Source organism: Grampus griseus, assembly GCF_964374135.1.
Source record: "Grampus griseus genome assembly, chromosome: 10".
In the NCBI taxonomy this organism is placed as follows: Eukaryota; Metazoa; Chordata; class Mammalia; order Artiodactyla; family Delphinidae; genus Grampus; species Grampus griseus.
In genome coordinates this window covers 100,602,584-100,627,052 of record NC_139004.1, presented here as the reverse complement: position 1 = coordinate 100,627,052, position 24,469 = coordinate 100,602,584, and the positions used below count along the sequence as shown (strand labels likewise).

The 24,469-nt window shown below is 56.1% G+C and overlaps 1 protein-coding gene across 3 annotated transcripts in view; it reads right to left on the bottom strand.

Moving 5' to 3' along the window:
* GRIP2 (glutamate receptor interacting protein 2) overlaps positions 1-24,469 on the bottom strand; it is a gene marked incomplete at its 5' end in the record, with an annotated part of 131,377 nt that overhangs the window by 65,038 nt on the left and 41,870 nt on the right. For 2 of the 3 annotated variants that reach the window (XM_082663617.1, XM_082663616.1), the window contains 4 exons: positions 540-626; positions 1,317-1,462; positions 2,258-2,393; positions 2,663-2,743. In XM_082663617.1, coding sequence (XP_082519743.1) covers positions 540-626; positions 1,317-1,462; positions 2,258-2,393; positions 2,663-2,743 — 450 coding nt within the window. Of the gene's footprint in view, positions 1-539; positions 627-1,316; positions 1,463-2,257; positions 2,394-2,662; positions 2,744-10,233; positions 10,274-24,469 lie in introns of those variants that run through there. The other variant, XM_082663618.1, reaches the window with a different exon arrangement.

Sequence of the window (24,469 nt, the reverse complement as noted above, 5' to 3'; positions counted from 1 at the left end):
GGACAGAATTCGACAGTCATCTATCCACTCCCTCCCTGGCGCCCGGAGGCCCCAACCCAGACCTTAAGCAGGCTTCCTTAATTAAATCTGCTTGAGGACTCTGTGCTTGCTTTTCATAGTCCCTCCTATGAGATATCAACTGCAAATCCCACCCAGAGTTCGGACAAAAAGTAGGGAATAGGACCAAAGTCCTCTCTCTATTAAACAGCTTGCTTCCTTTCCTGTGACCTCATCCTATTTCCCTTTTTCCCCTCGTTGCTAGGCAGCTCCAAACTTCATTTTCTGTTACAACTTTTCCCTCTCACTCCCCCCAATCATTTGTTGCTTGGCCAATTTTTCCATTTAATACTTGATTTTAATGGTTGCTTGGCCACTTTGTTGCTTGGCCAATTTTTCCGTTTAATACTTGATTTTAATGGTTCTTAAAAGTCAGAAGGAAGATTATACATGTATGTAATTCATTAGAGCAAAATAGAACATACATAGAATTGGCATTAGCCTTCCCGTCCCTTGACCCCAAATGTGACTCTTACACTGACCTCTGAGGACAAAGCCAAAGCTATTGCCCTCCTTGTAGAGGGAGACATCCACTGTCTTTGAAACGATCCCTGGGTTGTTCTCAGGGGCTGGGGAGAAATGGAGGACTCCTTGAGTCCTTCAGTTGCATCACCAAGCTGGCAGATGTCCCCAAAGCTCATTCCAGGAGAGTTGGTTGACCAGTCAAAGACATTACAGGAAGGGTAAATTCCCCTTGCTCCATTTTACAGGTAGGACAAGTGAAGCTTAGAGGCACACTCTTCCCTAAAACCCACTCAGTCCACCACTTAGAGAGGGGAAAGGGCCAGCCCATGCTCCCACAGAGATAACAGTAGAACTCAGGCTTGAGTCCATGGTGCACAGTCTTAGGCCAGAGCTGAGTTCCAGACAGTTACTCAAATTTCAAGACTTCAGACCAATTTTGAAAATTCAGAGCTAAGCTAAACCCTAGGCCACTGTACTCAGTGCAGCATGGGAGGGCGGGGAACAATTTATTCAGTGACATTCCTAAAACCTTCCCTCCTAAAGGAGAAGCATCTGGAAACTAAATATGCAGGATGACAAGGGGTTATAAGCAGGTCCCTACCACCTCCTGGTGACAGCGTACTGCAGCTGTAGGCAAGGCCCCAGGTGCAGCATGGGTGTTTGTGGCCAGTCCCCAGGACCAGTCCACCCCAGCTGGCATGATGCCCACCCACCACCCAGGTGCTGGCAAGGAGGCAGCTTTGTCCACCCATGACCAAGGCAGTGGAGAAAGTTCCCAGTCCAAGGGCACCCACCGGGCGGGGGCAGCTCATACTCCACCTCCAGCACCACACGCTCTCCCACATTCTTGAGCAGAGTGATGATCTCATCGTGGCGGAGCCTGGTCAAGTGGATCCCGTTTACTGACCGAATGTAGTCGCCCACATTCAGCAGGTCACTCCTGGGAGAAAGGAGGCCAGAGCACACGCGTGGTGACAGGTGCTGGCATTTCATGTCCCCCCTCCCACTGAATCCTTATGGTCTCTGGATCCCCATTTTACAGATGGGCAAGCTGAGGCTCAGAGAGGTCAGACATATCCAGGGTCAGACAGCGAGTGAGTTAGGAGAGTGGGGATTCTAACCTAGACCTGCCCGACACCCAGGCCAGCTTTTCCCCTGATGCTGGTCTGCCCGCTTTCCCTCCTGCTGAGGTGTCACCCTCATAGTCATAGCTCTAACCGGCCCCAGACAGCCCACAGAGTGGCCAGATCATCACCCCCTTTGCTATTCCTTAATGCTCTTCCTGGGCCCAGAGGGGCAGTGATAGAGAGGCTAACTCCTAGGTTTCATGGAACTCATGGTCCAAGGGACCCCAGAGGTAAAATAATAGGTGCAGGCAGTGTGTGCAGAAGTGGCACACAGGGCTGTGCCAGCAGAGCCGATCGCCTGCCTCAGCCTGGGGTGCTGGGGGCTTCCCAGAGGCAGTGTGGGGGGATGAACAGGATGCAAAGGCCTGGAGGGCCCAAGAGCGGCGAGCATGGGATGCTGTGGCCGAGCTGAGTCAGCTCTGGTGCAAAGGGAAAGAAGCAGCCGGGGCCTAGAATCCCAGCCTCCACTGGGGGCCTTCCCTCCACAGACACCAAGCTCTTAGGTGCTCCAGGAAACAGCTGTCTGATTGCTCTGCGGAAAGCCCTAGTACCCTCCTCCACTGCCGCCTGGCCCCCTTCCTGCTGCCCCCACTGAGCCCACTTCTCACCTGGCTGCGAGCCCCCCAGGCCTCAGGTTGGAGACCCTGGGCTTCCCATCCTTGTCGGTGCCACCCGAGATGGTCAGGCCCAGCGTGCTGCCTTCCTTCTTCGTCAGCTCCACCATGGTGACCCCTCGGAACTCCTCTGCTGACAGATAGGGGGTGAGTGGGCAGCGTGGGGCAATTCTAGGCCCCCAGCTCCAGGACAAGTGAGGCCAATACTTGGTAAGTCCCCTCAGTACCCTTGGCTGCATGACACTGGGTGAAATCCTCCTTACAAAGGAGGATCAGAGAGGTTAAGTGACTAGTCTAAGGTCACAAAGTGATTTAGCTGCAGAGACAATGCTGTCTGACCCCCACCTGGAGCTCTCTGTGCTCCAGGACAGAGAAGGGGAAGGAGAGGAGGCTGGTTACCTGGAATGCTCTGCCTGCGGCACGCCAGAGCCACATCAGCCCCTCCTGCGTCCTTGCCTCCTTTGGAGTAAGGCCCATCGTCTGCAGGAGAGAAAGAAAGGCCCTGAGTTCCGCTGTCATTTCCATCAGGCAAAGCGCTCCTGCCTTGGGAATCTTCTGCTTCGTGGATGTGGCCTGTTAGAGGGGTTCCTTCCTGCCACCAGCTCCACCTGAGTCTCCGCTGGGGGAGCCTCATGGCTTCTCCCCGCAAGGGCAACTCTGTCTGTGCTCTTGAGTAACGCTCTTTGGAGCACCCACCAGACTGGGCTCTGCACGACGGTCCAGTGATTAACCATCTCCACAACTATCATTCCACATATACAGAAAGAAGCTGAGGCTCAGAGAGGGACAACTTGTGCCCACGGTCACACAACCCTTGGCCACGAGAGCCTCTGCTAATAGCCAGGACCAGACCCCAGGCACCTCCGCCCACCCTGCCCTATGCTCCAGGCTCCCTTGACCAGGTTCTTTTTGTCACATTCCTTCTACAAGTCTCTTCTCAGCCCTGGACTGAGATGGGTAAGGTCAACTGGCAAACCGTCAAGCGGGCCACCCCTGCCCCTCCAGGCACTGTACACCCCCCCAGGCTTCTGCTGCTGTCTCAGGCCTCACCCAAGCCTACACCCCGCCCCCCTCCCTGCTCTGCCCCCACGCCCATTCACCAGCTGTGGGCAGGCCACTCCCTCCCCAGCCCCCTGGCCACAGCAAGGCCTCTCACAGGACTGTCCCCCTCCTCACTCTTCAGAGGAGGGGGAGAGAGGGGGCTAGGGAGGAAATCAGCCCCAGCTGGGGGCAGAAGCCTCTTATCCCATCCCAGCCACATCCTTTTCACGAGGTGGGGAGGGGCTCAGATTAGCGTTCAGCCAGAGGTGGTGTCAACCTGGGTCAAGATCAGGCCACAGCCCGGCCAAAGTCCGGGCTCAGTCAGAACCAGAAATCTACAATCTACAGCACGTTTCTCAACCTCAGCACTATTGACATTTCTTTTTTGCTGGATTGCTGTACGATGTTTAGCAGCATCCCTGCCCTCTAACCACTAGATGACAGTAGCATCCCACCCCAGTCACCACACCAAAAATGACTCTAGACAACCCACACTGTCGCCCCCAACCCCGCCCTGCCCCTCACTGAGAATCACTGCTTTAGAGTCAGGGGTGGGGCTCAGGCTGGGTCAGGGTCAGGTTCAGCTTGGGGTCAAGACTGTAGCTCAACCTGGGTCCAAGGAAGCCTGAGAACCTTCACCACCTGCAGCTCTAACCATTGAGAAATGGCTTCTCCGGACCAGGGATAGGTTCCCTTAGCTTTGCCAGAAGGTGGGAAATAACGAATCATTTCCAGGGCCCCGGGAATTGGCCCCCAGCAGCTTTGCTCACCTCCCCCACCCCTAGGCCCTGTGTTCACATCCACAGCCACGGATTCAGGCAACACCCCATTAAGTATAAAGCCTCCTATTACGGTTCCCTAATTTGCACTTAATTTAGATTCAACAAGACGTTTCTGAGCTAATAAAATTAAAAAGACTGGGTTCTATCAACTGTGTGACAGTGAACATCTCTGGTATTTCATGTGGGCAATTCTGGAATTAAAATCTGTCTTATCCCATGCAAATTAGACTCTGCCACTGGAAAATCCTTCTCTCCCCGGGCTGTCCTGGGAAGACCAGAGATAAGCTTGCTGGCTCCAAGTTTAGGAGTCTGGAGGTGGGGGAGGGGGAAGATTATCTCCTACGGACAAGAAAGCAGAGAATCAAGTTTGCCAAATTCAGAGCCGTAGAATCCCAAAGAATGGAGCGGAACAGCGGTGGGTTAACGCTGATTCTGAAGCAGAGGGTGCGGGATGTTGGCTGCTGAAGCAGAACACCCATTTCCTGCGGTGTCTCTGTGGTGTGTCTTCAACACTACCTCTCTGCCCTTTCCTCATCCCAATATTCAAATTTTGATCCAGTGAATGACACGGTGCCAAACTGGGCTGCGATGGCACACTTGGCACAGCTGAGATGTGGGGGTCTGCTGCCTTTGGGCTCAGCTGTCAGACAGGCCTGACTGTGTGATGATGCAAACCAAGACTCATACAACTGTGCGCAGAGTCAGTGGGCAATAAGTGAGGACTTGAGAGACTCTTCTGTAGAGAACGCACGTGCATTTTAGGGTGTGGCCTTGATGACCTCTCTCGGCGGTGGAGGCCACTCAGGATAGCTGATGGCCAGATACGGGGCTTCTGGATATCTAAGACCCCTGCCACATTCAGAAAGGCACCCATAAGGAATGCTACAATGTCTGCTGATGCTTGTTCAGAGGGGACAGTGCCCCACTCTCACAAACATCCTCAGGTCAGGGGGAAACAGGCAGCATTCAAACCAAGAACCAAGGCAAGGACAGAATTGCTAGTTAACCGTGTGACTTGAGTCTCTATTTCTTTATCTGTAAAACGGGGGTGTCTCCCCCTATCGCTGGCTCCAACCAGCCCAGGCATGAGAACTTGAGGGAATTATTTTATTTATAGAAAACCCCAGGAGGGTTCGGACCCCAGTCCTCCTCCCTCGGAGAACATGCCTGCTCTCTCCCGCTCTCTCTCTATTTTTTGTTCTGGGACCTGGTAATTATATGCTTATAGATGAAGGCTTTTCAAAAACATCTTTCCCACCAATTTTCAGCTGGAAAAGTGCACAAAAAACAGAGATATTTTTATCCGAGTGTTTTTCCTGTCTCCTCCTTCCAGCAATGGGCAATTATGAGCTTTTTCCTTCAGTCAATCTGTCCTGTAAGAACTCGCTTCAGAGGGAAATTCATTTCGCAGCAATGCCAGACCATCCGGCCGACTCAGGCTGGGCAAGTCGGGGGAGCAGGAGGGAGAGACACCGTGCTGAGCACAGACCGTACACCTGGTCCCCGGCCCCCAAGCTGCAGCCCGGGTGGATGGGTTTCTTTTTTATTTTATTTCTCCTGAAAGCATTGCTAATTTGCCTTCATTACCTCCGTTTCTCTGGAGCCCCAGGGAGCCACTGAGCTCTGAGAAAGGGAACAAGGAAGTCAGCCCTTGGCCAGGCTGCCTTTGTCAGGGTCCCGCCTAAGCAGGACAGGGCCTTGGGAAGCGGGGGCTGGGGAGGGCTGTCGATGGGGGCGTGACTGATGCCTGGCTCTGCGGGACTCCAGGAGGGAGCGTTCACCATCAGAGAGGGGCCACTGGGAAAACCAATGCCCGGAGGCTCAACTTGGGCTGAAGAGAAAATAACCGCTTGACAGAAAGCCAGCAGCAGGGCCAGCCGGCCCAAGTGCCACTGAGGAGAAGGGGGCCCCCAGTCGCCCCTGGGTCCAACCACAACTGCACACAGCGGCCCATTGCTGATTGCACTCCGACAAGTGATCGGCCAATCCTGGATGGGTCGGCCCCACCTCCGAAGGCATCGCTGGCTCGATGGAAAGGGTAGGATGGGCTTTGGATCCTAAATCTGCTGCCGACTGGCTAAGGGATCTGGGACAAGTCGCTTCTCCTCTCTGAGTCTCGGCACAGTGGAGGAGCCAGTGCCCACCTCGTGGGTTGGTGGGAGGCATCAGCGAGGTTATGTGGTACACAGAGCCAGGACACATGGAAGTTCTCTCCCCGGCCCTTTTACTCACTTCGTTAGAAAGATTTTCCCATTAGTAATGGTATCAACTCCTCCTGATCAAGTGCCAGGTGCTGTGCTAGGTGCTTCGCAAGCTTTGCCTCACGTATCCCCATCACCTTCTGAGGTGGGATGATCGTTATTTCCATTTCACAGATGGTGGAGCTGAGGCACGGCCAGGTTAGGCGACTTCCCATTGTAAGGGGCAGGGTCAGGATTTGAACCCAGGCCATATTCTAAGAAATTTTAAATTATTACCACTTTATCCTCATGATAATCTTATGTGGTGGGTGTCACGATCATCCCCACATTATAGATGAGGAAACTGAGGCACAGAGAGGTGGTTAAGGGAGCTGCCTGGGGTCACACAGCTCCTAAGCGGCAGAGCCATGGGCCCCCTCCTGCCTTCTCCCCTCACCCCATGACAGTCCTGAGGTGACTGAGGACTGACATGTTGACCGGCACTGACATGTTTAACTCTTCTGCGAGCTCACTAACAATCCCATTTTACAGACAAGGAGACTGAAGCCCAGACAGCCCACTCAGCTGGGGAGCTGCAGAAGACAGACTGGAATTGGTCTGTCTGGCCCCCAGCAGACCACATCCTTAATCCTCAGCTCTGCTCTCTCCCTCCAAACACAAGGGCAAAAGACCCCAAAAGAGGGGCGCCCAGGGAGGCAGCACCGGCGCCCAGGAGGCCCACGTTAGCGCTCGGGCACCCACAGGCTGGACACGACCAGAGAGGTTGCCAGCCCTGCAATCCCTCTTCCACAAGGTGTGCGGGGCCCCTGGCACTGGGCCTTGAGCCCACGCTTGGGCTGACACCCCCCTCCATGGGACCACGATGGCCCCAACGTCATGTGGGGCAGGGATGCAGGCTCCAGAGGGGCCGTGGCCTTCTGGGTCTGTGCTCTCCCACGTCCCTCTCAAACCCACAAAACTGGGTCACCAGCGGAGCAGTGAGGACTCAGTCCACCCGGCGGAGAATGAAAGCAAACGTTCTCCCCACAACTGACAGTCCCCAGGCCTCCCTGACCTCACCTCCTAAGGCTCTCTCCTGGGTTGCCTCCACTCCAGTGCGCTGGTCTCCTCACCATTCCACACACCAGACTCAGGCTCACCTCAGGGCCTTTGAACTGGCTGTTCCCTCTGCCAAGAATGCTCCTTTCCAGACACCCACAAAACCCCCTTCCTCACCTCCTTCAGGAACCTGTGGAATCTTCACCTTCTCATCTTTCCCAAGCGGCCTGTTTGAACTTACACCTACACTCCCAACACCTCCAGCACTTCCCATCGCCTTCCTTACCTAGCAGACCTCACTTTTTTTTTCTTTTAACTTAGTGATCTCATTTCCTATCTGCCCCTTCCCACTATGATGTCAGCCCTGGGGGGCTGGTTTTTTGCCTGTCTGTTCACTGCTGTTTTTGGCATAGAGAGTCTGGCACACAGTAAATTCTCGGTAAATCACGTGAAATTCAATTCCCACTTACAGATTAGGAGAATGGGGATCAAAGAGGTGGAATGAGTTGTTTAAGGTCGTAGAATCAGGAAGAGGCAGAGATAGGATGCAAACCCAGGCCTCCCTGGGTCTGGAGACCTTGGCCTCCGTGGTCTGGGAACTGGGGTTTTTCCCACAGCCATGGCCCTGAGGAGGTCAGGCCTGACAGAAGATCCAGGTGGTTCTGGTGAGGGCCCCCCAGAGGAGTGGGCAGCTCAGGCCATGGCAGAAGTACCCTCCCACCCACCCCGACACACACACACCCTGTCTGAGCCTTCCCAGGAGCTGGGAACAAAGACCACTTGGTGGCCAGGAGTCAGAGGAGGGTGGACACTGTGGGGCATGGGAGTTTCCTGCCCGAATCTGCTTTCAAGCCTACTGTGTGCCCCAGGCCCAGTCACATCCCTTCCTGCAGGGGCTCAGGGTTAGTGGGGTGAACAAGCCTCCCAGGACCAAGACAGCATGGCCAGGGCATGGGCCTGAGAAAGGACTCGTGCTGGCAGAGTCCATCGGGGAGGAGAAAGGGCCCTGGGCACTGTGTCCCACTGGCCCCAAACCCCAGCCTGGCTCTCCCTGAGGAGCACTGCATGTGGCCTGACTGCTCAGGGTCTCAGCCTGCTCTGTGAAATGTGGAGGGTGCAGGGAGTGGCCACCTGTTGGGGATGTTTGCTGAAACTATTGGAAACAGGTTCTCTTTCCTTGAGGAGGATCAAGCTGTCTGACCATAAGCTCTAAGGTACTAGGGGCCCTCTGGGAGCCTCAAGGAGAGGAGTCTGTGTGGAAATAAAGCTCACCTAAAAAGAAGCAGAGACCTGGAGTCCTAATCATGTTAACTGAGCACCTGGATCCCACTGTGCCTGAAGCTCCCTCTTTAGACTTTTCTTTAAAAAAGCCTCAGTGTTGACACCAAGTGAGACACGTGTGATCATGAAGCTCTGTGACCTGGGGAGGAGACTAGGGTGGGGGCTGCAGGGGTGAGGGTGGGGGTCAAGGAAGTCATCAGAGAGAGAAAAAGCCAGGGAGATCATGAGGGGCCTTGAATGCCAGGATAAGAAGCTGTGATCAAACCTGAGTTTTAGCAAACTCCCTCCTACAGCAGCATGGAGGGGGTGGGGTGCGGTGGGGGATGAGGGCCAGGAAGCCAGGGAGGAGACTGGGGCTAAGGTCTAGGCAGGCGATGCTGAGGCCTGAGCCTGGGTAGAGGGGGCAGCTCCATGAGGAAGAGGAAGACACCTCCTTGGCGGTGCCCCAGATGAGGTCTCCAGGGCACTGCTGCCCTTGTGGCTCTGACCACTGCAGGACCAGGTGACCCCACTTCCTGGGCCTGATGTTGAGAGGACAGATGTGCTCAAGCCAGGAGGGCAGTGGAGTCGCCAGGAGGGGGCAGGGGCAGACCGCATGGGGTCGAATCCCAGCTGTGCTACTTCTAGCTTTAGCCTTGGACAAGTCACTTAACACCTCTGTGCCTCAGTTTCCCCAACTGTAAAATGGGGAGAATAACAGTGCTGAATACACAGTGGTGTGAGGATTAAATGAGAAAATGCACAGAGAGAGCTCCGAACAGAGCCTGGCACGGAGTAAGGTCTCAACAGCTGTAAGCTACTATTATTAACCACATTATTATGATCTGGGGACCTAGGGGTAACCCTGTCTCTGCCCTCTGCGACAGGCGGGGAGGTGGGAGCCTAAGTTCACGGGCCCTCGGAAGCATGGTTGGGGGAGCTCTGCTATGAAAGTCATCAGGGGGCCAATCCCGGCTCAGCCACTATGGGCCTTGGTCAGCCACTGGCCCCTCCGAGCCTCAGCTTCCCCATCTGTCTGTCCACTGGGACCACAGTCCCTACCCTTGGAGCTGCTGCAAGGACGTAACACCAGGAGTACATCGACTATGGGAAGGCATTGACAGGACGGCCAGGACATGGAGTGAAGGGTGACCTAGCCAGCCCCAGAGCCCCTCCCAGGGTCCCAGCCCCGGGCCCACCCAGGAATGTGGCAGCTGAGCAACACCTGTCCCCTCTGCATTCCCAGAGCCTGAGGCTCACCGACCAGACAGCACCACGCCGGGGCCTCTGCCTCTTGCCATGAGCCCATGTAGAAGCTCCCCCCAAAGCACCCTGACCAGGGAGCCGGCGCCCACAGCTCACGCAGGGGCAGGATGCGTCTCCCTGGGGCACGCCTGAGGCAGGAGCGCTGCCCTCCGGCCGTGCCATGCAGGACAGCCCAGCGGACTCAGTCCCGCAGCCACGGTCAGACAGACAGCCCTTTCCCCTGCCCACCGGCCAGGTGTCCCATGCCTGCCCTCCCTCCAAGCTCTGGGTCTGGGAGTGGCTGTCCCAGGCTTTGCCATCCCAGGCCCCTCTCTGGGTGGCAGTTCCAGAGGGATCAGAGGGTTCGGCCCCGCCACTCTGCCTACTGGTCCCCGTTACTCACCCGCCTCTCCAGGGGTCTCCCGGCTGAGCCCACACAGCATGTCTGCTCGTCTCCCCGGTGCCACTGACTCCCTTGGGAGCCAGGGAGGGGCTATGGGAGGGGAGCTCAGAGCTCCCACTGGCTGGGCAAGAGTCCACCCACTGCAGCGGGCGGCTCTCTGCTTAAAGGGGACACGGCCCTTGTCACGGCTGATCCTTGGATGGGGTTCAACACCCCCCCCTCCAGCCTGAGTCTGGGCAGGGGTCTTTGAAGATGGCAGGCCTCCCCCAGGGTCCCCAGGCAGACAGACCCCTGAGGCCAGCTCTGCCCCTGACTCGCCCTGGGTCTTTGGTAAACGATTGCCTCCCAGCCCAGACTCAGTTTTTCTACCTGGAAAAGAGGAACAGGGCCTTCCAAACTTTTTTTTTTCTTTTTTTTAAGTAGCAGATTCCCAGGACATAAGCCGGATAAAACGCAGCCGTGGAACGACGCCAGGGTGTGTCTCAGTTTAGAAATCCTTGCACTCGCAGTCCCCTGGGCCCTTCCACTGAAGTTCCAGCTACCTCTCCCAGGCCTCGGTTTCCTTTCCTGTAAGGTGGGACTTGGGGAAGACCAGCCCAGCAGCCTGTTATCCAGAGCATCCCCCAGCTCTGTGGGAAGACAGAGCGAGCTGTGCATCCGGGTTGATGGGCAGGGGCAGCTGGTCACAACTCCAGCCCCGGCTGGGCCTCAGCCCGGCACACTCCTAGCTTCCTCCGCACCAGCTCAGGATGACCCTGACGGACACCCAGGGCCCCTCCTCCAGCTCTCTAGCTGCTCCTGCTCTCCACCCACCAGTGCGTGTTGCTACCACCTGAGAGCCAGACACCGCAGAGGTGCTGGGGAGAAGGATGGGCGATAGTGACTCGGGGTGTCAACAGCCTGTACAACTAACGACTTATTGCATCCAGCTGAACGCAGCAGAGAACGAGACAGATAAGGTCCCGGCTCCCATGGAAGCTCTCAGATGCATGGGAACAAGGGGGCTCAAAATCACCTCTGTCCTGCAGCAAATGGGAGGGTGCAGCCCCGTGGTTAAGGACCAGGGACTGCATCTGAGTTTCTTCCTCAGCGGGGATGCCCGCCGCAGAGTCCAGCCCACAGTTCCTGGGCTGCCCATGCTGGCTCCTGCCAGCCCCACTAACGGCACATTCAGAACAATCCAGGCTCTGAGTATGGGGTGGGGTCACTTGTATGCCTGTATCCACAGGTCATATTCCTTGCCCCCCTCCCAAGGGTGCTGTCCTCTTTGGATGACTTTAGGTATGTCTCAGGGGCAGGGACCCTTGGGCCAGTAGTGAGGCCAAAGGTCAAAGAGAGATGCAAAGGTCCCAGCCATGGGAGGGATGGTGAGCACTGGGTCAGACTGGGGGGACCTGAACTGGGAGGCGTTTGCTGGGAGAATCGGACCAGGCAGGAAGGGAATGTAGACTCTCAGTGTGGTCCACGGTGCCCTGCAACGGTCACAAGGCTGTTGATGAAGACCCTGACAATCCCCAGGGCACTGAGAGCCACCCTGGAGCAGTCCCAGCTCCACACCAGGCAGAAAGGGACACGGCTCTCAACAGACCCTCGCCCTCTTTCCCCCCATTTACAGCCCCTTCAGGGAGGAGGGCTGTGTGGTGCACAGACCTTTGGAGTTCCGTCCACCCCCTCTCGTAGAAAATATTTGCTCTCTGTACAGACGCATTTAAATGAGCGATTAAGACGGAAGATCCAAAACCTTGCCGTGGTTCTGTCTCTCTCGCTGCTCCTTTGGAATTTACTTTTGTGGACGAGAAGCTCCTGGAAAGGTCATGCCATGGATTATGGGAGAGCTTCCACGCAGCATTTCTCTGCGCACCTGCTGTGCCAGGCAGTGGGGACTCAGACACCAGGAGACAGGCAAGGATCAGCATCTTCCCTCTGTCCTCTGTTCCTGTCAGCCCGCCAAGCACATTTTCACTTCATTCATTTTATCCAAAGGTGGGTTTGGAAGCAACTGTTGCTCCATTCTGGAACAAGGTAGGGTTTAAATAAATATTTGGCACAGAAAGGTTAACTGACTTGCCCAAGGTCACCCAGATGTAAGTGTGGAGCCAGGTTCACACCTAAGAGGTCTGTTCTTAAAGGCGCTGCTATGTGCCTCTCAAGATAAAGGGGTCTGGGAGTGCAGATGAGGGGCAATCAGCTCTGTCAGGGGTCCACCGAGGAGGTGTTTTTGAGCCTGACTTTGAAGGATGGGAAGGAAGGTGCCATGAACACAGTCCCAAGTGACAAGTGAGGAAGAGACCAGGCAGGAGGTGCAGCTGGAGCCAGGCCACAGGCGGCCTGGCCACACTCGCTCCTCCAGGTGTGGTCTGACAACCAGCAGCAGCAGCAGCATCACCGGCACTGCCAGGGGCTCCTCAGCAATTCCGGCTCCCAGGCCCCACCCGGACCTGCTGAACCAGAAGCTGCATTTTCACCAGCTCCCCAGAGGATGCATACGAAGTTTAAGAAATGCTGTGTTATGGGTTTGGCTTCTATCCTGCAGGCAACGGGAAGCACAGATGGTTGCAGAGCAAGGGTGTGAGAGGCTCTGCAAGGACCTCAGACACAGAGCGTCTCTGAGAGAGAAGGGAGGAGGGCCTGGGATGAGCAGCAAGAGTCCCTTCTGGGAGCCGAGAGTGGGTGAAGCTGCTGCTGGGCCCTGCTCCAAACACGACCCCTCTCTCCCAATGCGGCCAAACCCTGGGGAAGCAGAGGGGAAGGGAGACAGACTGCTGGGCCTGCACTGTGGCTAGAAGCCAGGTTTGCTAGGGGCCCGGCCTACCAGCAGCTCCTGGTCACAGAGTGCGAGTGTTCTACATTTCCAACACTGTGGATGACAGTGATGGGGGCTGGGCCGCCTGGGGAAGGTGGCAGGGCCACTGAGCTGATAGGCAGCCCCTCCATGGTCAGGAGAGGCCCCGACACCACGTCCTCAGGTTTTATGAGACAACTGAAAGACGGATTGCTGTATGACCTGGGGCATGTGTCCAAACCTCTCTGGGCCTCAGCTTCCTTAGCTGCACAATGGGAATAACAAAAGCACCACCTTCTAGGGTTAGGGAGTCTACATATTGGGTCAGGAAGCATTTATCCATCCACTTTCCTGCCAAGAGTCTCACACCAATGCCTTGCATGGATCCAGGCCAGAAAGGCAGAACTTCAAGGTAGACGAGCGCACTGGCCAGATGCACCCAGGTTCAAACCCCAGCCCTGCCACCCAAGAACCTTGTCATTCCGGGCAACTCACTTCTTTCTGCCTGAGCCTCTGCTTCCCAACCCGTGAGGAGTGAGGGCGAACAGACCTCGGAAGGTCTGCCCAGCACACACTCTTGCCCTCTTCCCCACGTGCGGCCAGGCCTGCAGGGCCTTCTCAGAGTCTCCTAATGGGGAGCCACTGGCACCACTGCTGAGCGGGCTGTCCTCACACTGCAGGACACCGGCATCCCTGGCCCCCGGCCACCCAGGGGTAGTGACCCCCACAAGTGGGAACCACCCCCATGCTGCACAGATGGGAAAACCGAGACTCAGAGAGGACGGTGTCTGAGGCCCCCCAGAGCAGAGAGGGGCCTGGACCCTGGCCTCTTTCCTTCCTCTCAGGCCCCAGGGCTGGTTAGTCATAAGCACAGCAGACTGCCAGGGACCCTGAGTGACAGCCGGAAATGAAGTCTGGGTGGGAAGGACGCAGAGATGGCGATTCAATAACAAGATATAAACCCTTTGTTGTTGTTCTGCTGCTTCTCCCTTCGTCCCTTTCTCCCTCCCTCCCGCCTCACACCACCCCGAGGGCCAGGCCAGGACAATCCCTCCCCTCTCCTGGTTGTAAGACGTTCCCATAAGGTGGGCACTGTTGCCCCCATTTTACAGACGGGGACACTGAAACCCAGTCTGTGATGCCACCAGCCACAGGTGAGGGCCACGAGGTGACCCCGCCTTAGGGGGTGCTGTCTGGCTGTGGCGCCCCACTCCGCCAAGCTGCCCCATAGCCCCAGCCCCATGGGCCGTCACCTGACTTCAGGGGTAATGCCACACCAGTGGGCTGCACCCAGGCTAGGCCCCCAGGCCCACACCTGCCAGTTCCCAGCACCCTTCACCGCGGCTTTCCTCTGGCCCTGGAGGGCACAGGGGCAGGCAGGGCTATGGGGTAGCAGGGGGCTGCAAGAGCAAAGAACAACAGGCTGTATGTGAGACCAGGGAAGGGCAAGGCTCGGGGGGGAGGTGAGAGGACCCACAGCTGGTTCTTTGCACAGAACCTCTGTATCAGGCCGTGTTCTCAGCATTTTACACGTATCTTCTCATTGCATCCCCACCTCAGAGACGAGGAAACAGGGGCCCAGAGAGGTGAAGCCACTTGCTCTTAGTCACACAGTGTGAGGCATGAGCAGGGATTTAAGCCCAGGCCCTGCTGACGCCACCTACACAAGCACCCCATCCACAGCCCCCTGAGAAATGCACACTCACAGATACAGGAAGAAAGAGAGGGACTGTTGGGCGGCGGGGTCCCCAAGCTGCTGCTCTTGGGGAGTCTCTCTAAATCCTCTGACTAGGGAGGGCCAAGGGGCCACAGGCCCAGGCCTGGCCACAGATGGGGCAGCTCCTTGGGGCTCCCTCTTGGCCTCCACGCTTGACACTTGCAATGGCTTCCCTCCTGGAGGAGAAACACGGGGCCATAACCGTGCAGGGGGCCTCTCTGAGCCTCAGCTCCCTCCTCTTAATGATGAAGATGTCTGTGTTCACAGGGTTTTGTTGAGAAACTCTGTGAATAAACAAAACGCCTGAAAAACTGTAGAGTGCAGGGCCCGTGGAGGTGGTCAGTGTGAACACGGCCTGGCCCTACCTCTCTGGTCACTCAGTCACACAAAAGCACCCACTACCTGCCAGAAACTCAGCTGGGCGCGAGGTTTCCAAGCGGGCAAAGCAGATGTAGAGCCTACCTCTCAGGCTGCTGGTCTAGCAGAGGGACAGAGATCAAAGGAGAAAACCCTGCAAATACAGGTAAGTCATCGAGATGGTGAGGAGGGCGAGGGGGGCCAGGACAACATGAGGTGGGGGGTCGGGGAGCCTCTCAGAGGAGGTGCCTCTAGGCTGAGACAGGATGGGAAGGAGCCTAGGGCGGCTGCAGGGAGAAGTCTCCAGGCGAGCGTGGGCTGTCTGGGGAGCAGGCAGGAGGAGGAGAGAAGTCGGGATTCTGCTCCAGATGCAGCACCAGGGGAGACACTGCAGGGTTTTAAACTGGGTCCTGTGTGATCTGACTTGTTTCCAAATGGCAGCAGAAGGGATGGGCTGCAAGGGTCCAGACGGCATGGGGGGGACCAGGGGCAGGGGGAAGCGCAAGGCACTTCAGGGGCAGGAGACCTGGAAGCCAATTTTCTCTGTGCCTCAGGCCTGTCCCTTCCTGCTCTGAGCCTGTTTCCCTTCTGATGACGAGGGCCAGCAGTGCGAGTTTGGGGACCTGCCAGGGTTAGAGGTCAAAAGCATGGAGTCAGGATGCATCGCGATGCAAAACAAGAAGAAAAGGGAAAACGGGGATGATGATGAACAGGCAAGGCACCAGGCGTGAAGGAAACGGCCCCAAATTCATGCAGAGCCGCTCCACTCACTGGTAAGCAGAGAAGTGAAGGGGAAATGATGCTTCTCCCACTTGACTCTTCAGGGTGGCAAACATGAGAAATGCAGGCGAGACCAGGAGCTGGTGAGCATCGCGGAGATGGAGAGGCAGAGGCACTGCTGGGGGGCAGAAAACTGAGGCAGGCATGAGAGAGCCAGCGCCCTCCCTCCTGGTAGTTATCCTTGGGTGACCCCCCCCCCCACGGATCCCTAAGCGGGAATAGGAATGTCATTGGTGAAGATGACCTGCATCTCCATCCTGCGGGAGGGGACAGGTAATGCGATGGCCACACCCCATGGAGGTGTGGAGGACAACCCAGCTGAGAAACACAGCTGTGTGAATAGGTTTAGAGACACAGTGTGAGTTAAAGGGAGAAAGGAAGGGGGGAGGAGGAAGGTGAAGGGGTGGGGAGAAGGGAGGGAGGACAGAGCAGGGAAGAGAGGAGGCAGGGAGAGGGCAGGAAAGAGAATGATATTTCCCTGTACTATCACTTATGTAAACTAAAAACATACATAAAGCACTACATGTGCTATAAGGGCACATACATGTGTAAAGATCTGTTTCACAGAGTGAAGGTTTCGAGGGAGGTAACTGGGAGTGGGGGTAGGGCATGAAGGAGACAAAGTAAGATAAAACAGCCAGAGCAGGTGCCAGCTGGCTCAGGACCAGGTGTGCCACACACTGAGGAATTCAACTCACCCCCCAGAGCCTGGGATTCAAAATAAAAAATAAATAATTGCCTTGAATGGCATGTTAAGAAGTCGAAGCTCTCTCCTGAGGATACTGGAGAGCCATGGAAGGGTTTAGAGGGAGGGAGGAATGAGGACAAGCTAGGTTTAGAGGGAGGGAGGAATGAGGACAAGCTACGTTCCTTAGAAAAATAACTGAACTGGGTGCTGAGAGAGCCCCTGGGTGGGGGTGGGGGCCTTGGCTGACCCTCCTCCCCACGGGGACCACTCAGACTCTGCCCACCTGCCCTCTTGGTGCCTGAGCAAAACGGGAAAATAAGTGGGCAGGCTGTCAGGGCTCAGCCCCGTCACGCGTCCTCATCTCAGGGTGCCAAGGACACCATGGCAGTGCCCTCCCCAACCCCCCCACACGTCCAGCCCTAGAGAGAACCCTGGTCTGGGGGTCAAGAGACCCAGGTTCAAGGCCCAGCTACTGCCCACACAGGACCAACTCTGTGCCAAGAACATTACACATGATGCAGAATGTAAGTGTCTCTTGTGGAAAGGACTACACTCAACAAGGATTCACTACGAACCCAAACAAAACAAAGGGGGCCAAACAGTCAGGCCACTCAGGGGCATCAGGGAAAGCTGCCCGGAGGAGGCGGTATCTAAGCTAAGTCTTGATGGACATAGGAACCAAACCCTCCAAGACGATGCAGGGAGGGAATTCCAGGCAGAGGGGCAGCCTGGACAAAGGGTGAGAGGGGGAAGGTGCGAAGTATAGTAGGGAGAGGCACCAGCCCGCATGGCTGGGGTCGGAGGTCCCGCAGGAGCAGGTGGGCTGGGCAGGCAAAGGGGTGGGTCCTGACAGATGGAGACCTGCTTCGGGGGAGAGAATGCACTGAATGGGGCGTCCCGGCACTGTGGCCGCCTCATGGATGACATTTAAGGAGGGGCGGGCTCTCCTGAGCCCCCTCGATAAGATGCTGGCAGGGTGACACATGGAGGGCCTGGGCAGCCACACGACTGAGCTGTCGGGAACGGGGCAGGAGTGGAGCACACAGGAGCCTGAGGACAGCAACGTCCCTCGCGGCTGGTGATCGATGAGGCTTTAGGAGCAGCAGGCGCAGCCCCTCATCCTGTGCCCTCGGCATCCAAGTGGTGCAGGAGGTTGGACTCAGGTTCAGCCTGTGGCCAATACTGTCCCTGGACTCCCATCACCCACCCTCTTGATCAAGCATTACCCTTTGAGGCTTCCCTGGTGGCGCAGTGGTTAAGAATCCACCTGCCGATGCAGGGGAAAAGGGTTCTATCCCTGATCTGGGAAGATCCCACATGCTGCTTAGCAACTAAGCCCATGCTCCACAGCCACTGAGCCTGGAGCCTGCAGGCCACAACCACTGAGCCCACACGCCTAGAGCCCGTGCTCCGCAACGAGAGAAGCCACCACAATAAGAAGCCCGCACACAGCAACGAAGATCCAATGCAGCCAAAACAATAATAATAATAAATAATTTTTTTTTTTTTTTTTTTTTGCGGTACGCGGGCCTCTCACTGTTGTGGCCTCTCCCGTTGCAGAGCGCAGGCTCAGCGGCCATGGCTCACGGGCCCAGCCGCTCCATGGCACGTGGGATGTGGGATCTTCCCGGACCAGGGCACGAACCCGTGACCCCTGCATCGGCAGGCGGACTCTCAAACACTGCCCCACCAGGGAAGCCCAATAAATAAATTTTTTAAAAAAAGCATTACCCTCTATGTGTAAATGCCCTAGAAAAAGGGTATTTACACAAGGTTTTACCACTTTATTGAGTACAGTGTCTCATGGAATCTTTCAAGAGCCCTTTGAGGTAGGCATTGCTGCTCCTGTCTTACAGAGGGAAAACTGAGGCCCAGAGAGGGGAAGGGACTTGGCCAAGCCCCCCAGCTAAGATGGGCTGAGGGTCAGAGCGTCAGACTCAGATGCTCCCTCCTTGGGTCCTTTACATGGGCTCCTCCTTCTTCCTGGAACCCCCTTCCCCCTCCATCCTTAGAGCCTGACCGAAATGCTACCTCCACCAAGAAGCCTGCCCTGACCACACCAGGTGGGTCCCCTTTACCCTCTCCCAGCCTTTCCTCCAATGCATTTGCTCACTGTTCTTTTCCACCAAAGAGGGGACCCTCAACTGTCTTGCTCATTGATTTTGACCCTATGCCCAGGGCTGGGCCTCACACCCAGTAAGCGCTAAATAAGTGTTTGCCAAATGAATGAATGAGAAATAAATGATGACTATACATCACCTCTGGATTGCTATACTGGAAAGAAACCAATAATTCATCCCTCTACAATCTGATGCAGGAATCCTTTCTGCTGTCTGGTAGAGCTTGCATACCTCCACAAACAGGGAGCTCACCACCTCCTGAGCAGCCCACCCTATTCCTGAACAGTCATGAGGATGGGAGTCACTCCATTATCCTAAGCTAGAGCCTGTCTCCCTGTGGCTCCTCCAGGCCGCTGCCCCAGGACCAGCCTGCAGAGACCCAGCGGCCATGCCTGGACCCAGGTCATGGCATCTGAGCCCTGTAGGGAGAGGCCACAGTTTAGAGTCTGGATGTGGCTCCAGTGGGGTCCCATCAGCTCCCCTCCTACCTTGAGGCCCTCTCCTGGGTGTGTGGCTGGAAAGAGCAGGTGGCCATCCAAACCATCCCCCACCCCAAGTCTGGGGCCAGGCTCTTTAATCCACACTGGACATCAGTGTGTTTTTAACTTCCAGTGGCATTTGCTTCAGGCCCATGAGGTTGGCACAATCACCTCTTTTTACAGACGAGGAAACTGGAGTCCAGAGGGGCAGGAGACAAGAACCGGGGTGTCTGGCTCCAAAGCCTTAATCCCAGCCCAACAGACACACATTCTCAAAAGGGCTTTGTGTGATAGTCTTACTTTTTGTCCTCCTGGTGGACTACTTGAAAGAGAACCCTGCAGTTGTGGACTCATTAGTGGTAGAAGCTCAAGCAGGGAGAGAATTTGCGAAGGCCCATCCAAGGAGCCCGTACAGCCCAGCTGAGACTATACCAATGAGATCCAGGCAGAAGGACCCCACTGGTGGAGGTGGGGGGCAGGGGCTGCAGGGCTGGGGTGGGCCCTGGCAGAGGCCACTTATTTGAGGACAAGTCTTGACACTGAGATTTCTGGGCCAGCGCCTGCTACCTGAGGTACCCCACATTCCACGGCCCCCTCAGCACCATTTAGGAAGAATCCTTGGGAGGTCGCCAACCGGTGTCCAAAACTGGCCATCCTCCTGTGCAGCCTCGTCTCCCACCATTCCCAGCACCCTGAGCCCATTCCCACCTCCAAGCCTTCACACTCTCAGTAACCCAAGAATGCGCTGGCCCTAATCCCTCCTCTGCCTGGCCAAATCCTGCAAGTCCCCCAGGGTTGCCCACTGTCACCTCCTGGGGGATACTCCAGCTGGTTGGTGTCCCATCTGCGTTTCCAAAGCCCTCGGGCATCCCTCAGTCCCACTTTCAACTCCCCGGACATCCCCCTCTGCCTTGCCCTTCCATCCCCGGATAAGCCTGACTCCTAAGAGGTGATGAACATTCCACGTTGCCAGCACCACCCCCTCCAGCAATGGCAGCATGGGGGCCTGAGAGGGGACCCTGGGTTCAGGTCCTATCTCACCCCTGACCGGCTGGGTGACCTTGAACAAAACTGGCCTCAACCTTCTCATGTATAAAAAGGGGGTACACGCGTGGGCTGGGGCAGGAGCAGGACCTGTAGTCTCTGGGGGCTGCTTCAGCTCCAACCTTGCCAGCCTGGGACACCCTCACCTCCGTCCCCAGCTTGGGCTCCAAACGACCCAAACCTCAAACAAACTTTCCTCAACAGACTATTTTGCAAATGGGGTACCAAGACTTAGTGAGGGGCAGGGACTGTCCTTAAGGTTAGCTGCAGGGACCCCAGCTGCCCCAGTTGTGTGGCTGTAAGAGGTTGCTGGGTAGATGCCTGCTCCCCTTGTCCGCTCACCTGCCCACACATCTGCTTATGAGTCGCTGTCACCTCGGCCAAGATGGCGAAATGCAGGGGCTGGAGAGACAAGGTTAGCCTAAGGAGAGCGATGGGCGGATGGCGGGGAGGGTGAGCAGGGTTCCAGCTACGGGACAGCAGGGTGGGGGCACACAAGGGAGACTGAGGGGCAATTCCCAGGAGGAGCAGGGAACTGCTCCAGGACCACGGAGAGGGCGGTTATCCAGCCAGCCCTGCCTGACAGATGTTCTTTCTGCTCCATCAGCCCATCTCCCCAGGCAGGAGACAGGACCAGCAGCCTTCACAATTATCTGGGCAATTAAGACAGGCAGATGGTCCTGCTGGACTGAACATTCAAGCCAACGAACGGACACAATGCTGGGACATTGGCTAACAAGATCAGCACTGGTGCTGGTGGATGACACGGCTGCTCAGCTTGGAGGGGGAACCCTGGGGGACCCCATCACTGTTTCTGCAGGGCTGTCCTGGGGCGAGGGGAGCAGAGGGAGGGCGGATAACCTTGGGGGAGTCTGGGGAAGACAGACCAGTAGCTACACGCTGGGAACGCAACAGAGGGGTCCCCTGCTCCTGGTGGGGAGGCCAGATAACTGACCACTGAGAAATATGCCCATAGTGAGATGTTTGGACTTGGAAGTCAGACGGCCTGGGTGGGTGGGTGGGTGGGGTGGGGCCGGTGCACAGACTCCACCATTTCCTTCCTGGCTGTGTGACCTTGGAAAGTTGGAAAGTCACTTCCTCTTTAAGCCTCAGTTTCCTCACCTGTAAAATGGGGCGATTTAGTTCATAGCTCACAGGACTGTTGTGAGGATGAGAAAGTACACATGAAGTACTTAGCACAGCACCTGGCAAACAACAAGTGCTTAATAAATGCTTGGGAAACAAAGAACAGGTCCAGAGGTTCACTCCAGGCTGCTGGGATTCCAGGAATTATTCCAGGGATGAGAGTTTACCCTTGGCTTCTTGATAAAGGGAGAAGCCCCGGGGTCTCTAGACACCATAGGTGATCTGAAATTCTGGTGCTCCCAGCATCAAGGAGGGCAGAGGCCGGGGAAGTGGTTGCTGTCTAGGCACTGGTGGGAGGAGGCTCGTTTCCACATCGAGAGTCAGATTTGAGACCCCAGCGCAGCTGCCGCAGTGTGAGAAATGCCGGGAGCCGGATGTGGAGGAGAGAGGCAGACAGAGGAGAGTCTCATTATGGAGGGGAAGGAAGGAGTGAATAATTCATCACAGAGGTGCGCCACAGAGTGGGGGCAGAAGGAGAAAGCTTGGGAGGGCCCGCGCAGGAGGCCGCACTCAGCCGGCGGGGGGATTACTATCCTGAATAACCTCATCACTGGGCTTCCCTGGTGGTGCAGTGGTTAAGAATCCGTCTGCCAATGCAGGGGACACGGGTTTGATCCCTGGTCCGGGAAGATCTCACATGCCGCGGAGCAACTAAGCCCGTGCGCCACAGCTACTGAGCCCATGTGCCACAACTACTGAAGCCTGCACGCCTAGAGCCCGTGCTCCACAGCAAAAGAAGCCACGACAATGAGAAGCCCGCACACCGCAACAAAGAGCAGCCCCCGCTCGCCGCAACTACAGAAAGCCCACGCGCAGCAACGAGGACACAACGCAGCCAAAAATAAATTAATTAATTAAAAAAGAAAAAAAAAAAGCTTGTCATCCCTAGACTGCCCGTGGCTCCTCCAGAAGCACAGGGGCCAGACCAGAGGCCCCTCACCCATCCTGCTCCAGCCTTGCCGGCCTGGGGACACCCAACACGTCCACCGTCCCAGGGCCTTTGCACTGGCTGTAGCCTCTGCCAGCCGCATTCTTCCCCTGGATAGCCACCTGCCTCCCTCTCCCACCTCCGTCAGGGCTTTGCACTAATGTCACCTTCTCAGTGTGGCTTTCCCTCAACACCCCATTTGAAACTGTACCCCACTACTCACACACCCCATGCTCTCTCCCTGCCTCATCTTTCTTCACAGCATGTGTCACTACCAAATAAGGGAAATATATTACCCTTATTCGTCTTGTCCCTTGGCTGTCACTCCTCCTAGAAGGTCAGCTCCATGAGGGCAGGGATTTTTGTCCATCTTGTTCCCTGTTGTACCCTCACGGTCTAGAACAGTACCTGACACGTAACAGGTGCTCAGTAGGTATCCTTTAAATGAGTGGATGGCACAGGGTATTCTCCTGCCTCAACAAACATCGACTGAGCCCCAGCTCCTCACCTCTCACCTGGACTCCAGCCCAGTCTCTCCCCGTATCCCTGCCTGTGGTCAGCACAGCAGCCAGAGCCCATTCTAACACTCAGAACTGTCCTCCACTCCCTGCTGCTCACAGGCCTTCCATGGCTCCCACTGCCCCCAGGACAAAGTGCAAGCTCCACAGTCTCCCACCTCCTCTGCCCTGGTTCCCTTCTGTGCCAAACCCTTCATGCTGGCCAAAGTCAGCTGACCGCTTCTCTAAGGCAGCTCTTTTAAATCTCCAGGCATTGGTACAAGCTGTTCCCTTTGCCTAAAAGCTCTCTTCCTCCCTTAGCTGCCTGGAAAACTCCTACTCATCCTTAAAGACCCTGCTCTGGGAGCTTCCCCTGACCTCTTGCAAGCAAAATCATTGCTTCCTTCTCCAGGCGCCAATGGGACTCTGTCCGCCCACCTCCCTGATGCCCTGACATCATCTACAAGTCGTTTCTCCCCGGGTCTGAGCCCTTTGGGTCAGGAACTGCAGGTGGTCCCCTTCTGGTGCTCTGACACCTAGCACTTTGAAAGTATCATCTCAGTGGTCCTCGCAGCCACTCAGTATTAATCCCATTTCACAGATGGGAAACCAGAGATCCAGAGAGGTGAAGGCACTTGCCCTGGTGGCACAGCTGGGACTTACACTTGGCCACTGGCTCCAGGACCTGTGTATCCTGCCTTGGCACATCAGCACGCATCAAATTAAATCTCTCACTCTTTGAATTGAATGTAACCATTTCATGCCTCCAGAGGCCCAAGCCTGGCTCAGGGGTGCAGCACTTGGGTGTTAGAGTCGGTCCAGCTCTGCAGGCCCCTCCCCTCCTCAAGCCTCTGCTTCCCTACTGTCCAGATGTGGAAAAAAAGGCCACTGTCAGGACTGAAGTGGGCAAGGGGTAGACACTGAGTGTCCAGCACGGTAGAAGTGCTCCCACTGCCGTGTGCACACAGCAGGGGCTCCCTCGGCCTCTTGGGCTGTGGCAGAAATTGGCAGGCCAGCCGGTCTGCACCCGTTTCTCCAGTTCCAGCCCTGGGCAGGAAGCACTCCTCCTCAATTTAAGCAAAGCCTCAAATCCCAGTCTGGGGGACACGGGAGAGGTTGCAGATAGCTATGGGGCCCAGGGACCCCCCACTTAAGCAGTCACAGGGTGAGGAACTTGGGGGTCTTACCCAGAAAAGATGGAAAACAGGAAGGTTTGTCTATTAAAAAATATGGGCTGGAAGTGGGAAGATGTGTCCTCACGCATTAAAAAAAATACTTTGGCAAAGAAGAAGAAACACCTCCCCTTCCCCCAGCCTCTTGAATCCCTCTCCCCTGAGAATTCCCATTTTATTTATTTATTTTTTCATTTTTTTGGCCGCTGTGCAGCATGCAGGATCTTAGTTCCCCGACCAGGAACTGAACCTGTGCCCCCTGCAATGGACGCACAGAGTCTTAACCACTGGACCAGCAGGGAAGTCCCGATAAATCCCATTTTAAATGGATGTGCAGGTTCACTATACGGGCGAACAAGGTCCCTGTGCTTCCCTTCGAGCCCCCCTGAAGGAGTGGAGATGCCATGGTACCTGGCAGCCACCAGCACACAGTGTGCCCTCACAGTCAGGCCGTGCTCCCTTCTGCTTTCTTTGTTTCTTTCCTGTTAGAGGCTTGCTGGTCCCAGACACAAGCAGCCTGGGGTCC